Source organism: Octopus bimaculoides, chromosome 18 (genome assembly GCF_001194135.2).
Source record: "Octopus bimaculoides isolate UCB-OBI-ISO-001 chromosome 18, ASM119413v2, whole genome shotgun sequence".
Taxonomy (NCBI): domain Eukaryota; kingdom Metazoa; phylum Mollusca; class Cephalopoda; order Octopoda; family Octopodidae; genus Octopus; species Octopus bimaculoides.
Window position 1 is genome coordinate 49,337,022 of NC_068998.1, and position 3,025 is coordinate 49,340,046.

Here is a 3,025-nt window from a genome sequence, read left to right on the forward strand (position 1 = left end):
CACACCCACACACACACACACACACATATATATATATATATATACACATACATACTTAAACACCCACCCACATATATATATATATATATATATATATATATATATATGCCTATGCATATATGCATATATGTATGTATGTATGTATGTATGTTCGTATATATATCATCCATATGTACATACATATGCCCATGTGTATGTGAGTGTGTGATCGACTTGTCTCACGCTAGAAAATTTGTGCAAATTTAGGGCTACCACGACTTAGCGTATCGTAAGAGAGAATTAAATAAATTTTATATTAGATGCGTTTGGTTAAATTCATCATGGCCACATTCCAATGTATGAAACAAAGAAAAGAAGGAAATAAAACTATAAACAAAAATAGAACAAATCTTTCAGGTTAAAAACATTCTCTGATCAACATATTATTTCAGCAACAAGGAAACATTCGTAGCATGTGTTGAAGCAAAATCCCAAAATTGTGAAAACTTCTTGAAGTTCTTTATGAAGACGTGTAAAGTAGTAAGTTTTTGTTCTTTTTTATTTCGCTTATCGTGACGACAGGAGCACTGTTAAGTTTGTAGATGCGAGATAATTGAGTTTTCTCACTTTCAAATGTTCAGTTACAAAACAATGTTCAATGCGTATTTGATTTCTAATAAAGTGATGGCAGCTTCTTCGCGACTGAAGATCTTAATAGCAAGAAGCCCCGATGGCGATGTGTAAAATGATCCTTGTGCTATAAGGCTTTCCTTTCTTCCTGACTTTACTTGTTTTAAATTTATAGCTAGTTCATGAAATCTGTAAGGTGACCTTACTTGGCTGCAGAATTTCTCCTACCCTGGATCTGCTGGAAAATGTGTAAGAAAAGGGACAGAACCTATTGAAGATTTCCGCTCCTTGATTTGCAGCGAGGCCGACTTTCTAAGCCTTTTCTTTTTGTTTCTCAAAGTACTGGCGGATTGTCCTTGGATTGTCTCTAATAACATCACAATTAACCCATGCTTGAGACCCCGACCGGTTCTACTTAGTTTTAGCGTCGTTTGTCGAATTGTAGGGGCAAAATTCTGCCTTCCCATGCCTCAAAAGCTTAAAACTGCCGGACGTCACAACTGGTTACATTTTAAATTTATACTTAGGATATAGAAAGAAAATGTCGACGTTAGGATTGTATAGACTTGACAATGTAATAAGTAATCAGTATTTTCGCAATGAACATTACATGAACCGCCAAAGTACAGTAAATATAAAACAAAAGGTTGAATTTAGATAAGCCACGAAACAGGGATACCTTTCCCGAGAAATTATCTCTGGTAGACATTCCGAAATAAAACAAAAATAAATAAATAAATAAATAAAATAAAGTGACAGCGGTGGTGAGATTTCAAGTGGGTCCTTCAGATGAAGCAGAAATCTAGATTTAGAAATTCCACCACGATTTTTTTTGAAATTTCCATTAATAAGACAAACAAAGCGCTGCTTTTAGCACAATACGTTCATACGACATGCATCCTCGAGACAAATAGCAGAGTATATACGTGCTAAATACAATGTGTTTTATCACACTAATCCACATAAGGAAGCTTGCAACCAAAGTAAGAAACGAAGTATATATATATATATATATATATATATATATATATATATATACACACACACACACATTCTTGTACGTGCATGCGTTTGCATTAAACGCATATCAGCTTACGTGTCTCTCTCTCTTTCTCTCTCTCTCTCTCTCTCTCCCTCTCTCTCTCTCCCCTTCTACCACTTTCTTATATATTAAATATATATATATATATATATATATATGCACACACACTTCGTAAATTATTTTCAGATGAAAGTTCAGAAAAGGAGCCCATCCGCTTTTCACCAGTTACCAGACGTAGTTCCCCACAGACATACGGTATAGTATCTTTTGTCTGTAATTATAACAGATTGGATGAACATAAAGTGATTTGAAAGTGTGTGTGCAGTGTGAAAGAAATAAGACGTTTGTAAGCTGAGCCATATGCAAGGAACATTGCTAGAGATTCTTGAGTATTGACACTATATTGGTTCATGTGGAATAGTTGCTGAATGATTGACGGAAAACATAATCATTGTTTATGTCTTCAGCTAACTCGATCCTATGAAGCAGCTGTTGTGGTAGCAGACCACGAAAACTTGCTTAAATTCCTCCTTCGCCTTAACAATCATACAATCCATAACGTCCGTGTCATAACTGGACCCAGAGCATCGTATCTTACGGTTTCAGCTTCCACAGGTATTAGGATTGCATCTTATTAAGGCATAGATGATCTTTCGTTTACATTTTCAGCATTTGCTTAACTAATATGCGCCTGGATATACGCTATATTCACAACTCATTACATTTCTTACATTCTTCATGGTGTCCACCTCACAATTACCATACTTGACACACCTCACCTCTTCGACAACTCCATACTCCACTTCGATTTAAACACCGCCAACGGAAGCCTGCTCCTAACGAAAGCCTTCATTCCTAATATTTCTATCTTTGCCATTTTCCTATATGATTTCCCACCCTAAAATTTCTTATTTTCTTTTTCATATATTTTTACACTTACATTTATAAATTATTTTGTTTCCCGCTGCAGAGACTATCACCACACACACTTTCATTGTACGCTTCTCTGCTTTTCACATGAAAAATATTGAAGCGTTATACTCTTCAAAATAGTTATTTCGACATCATATTATTCCTGTCTCTGTCTATTTGTATCTCTCTCCCATAGTTTATCTATCTATTCATATATTCATGCGAGGTTCAAACAGAACTATCTGAACGAATACTTTTACACTATATTTGGAATTTATTTTTGAGAGAGATGCAAAAGATCAGTAGATTCCGGGGGAACCAAACGAGGTACGTAACTTTACCTTAAAACATGTAATGTTAACATCTAATCTCCATTCACATTCATATGAATGAATTTGCCAAACTGTGATTAATAAGTTAAATCATATACTGAATATATATATATATATATATATATATATA

At 34.5% G+C, this 3,025-nt stretch overlaps 1 protein-coding gene across 1 annotated transcript in view; it reads left to right on the top strand.

Moving 5' to 3' along the window:
* LOC128249837 (uncharacterized) overlaps positions 1-3,025 on the top strand; it is a 13,652-nt gene that overhangs the window by 6,344 nt on the left and 4,283 nt on the right. Inside the window, exons 4-5 of the mRNA XM_052974383.1 lie at positions 432-519; positions 1,838-1,906. Coding sequence (XP_052830343.1) covers positions 432-519; positions 1,838-1,906 — 157 coding nt within the window. The remainder of the gene's footprint in view (positions 1-431; positions 520-1,837; positions 1,907-3,025) is intronic.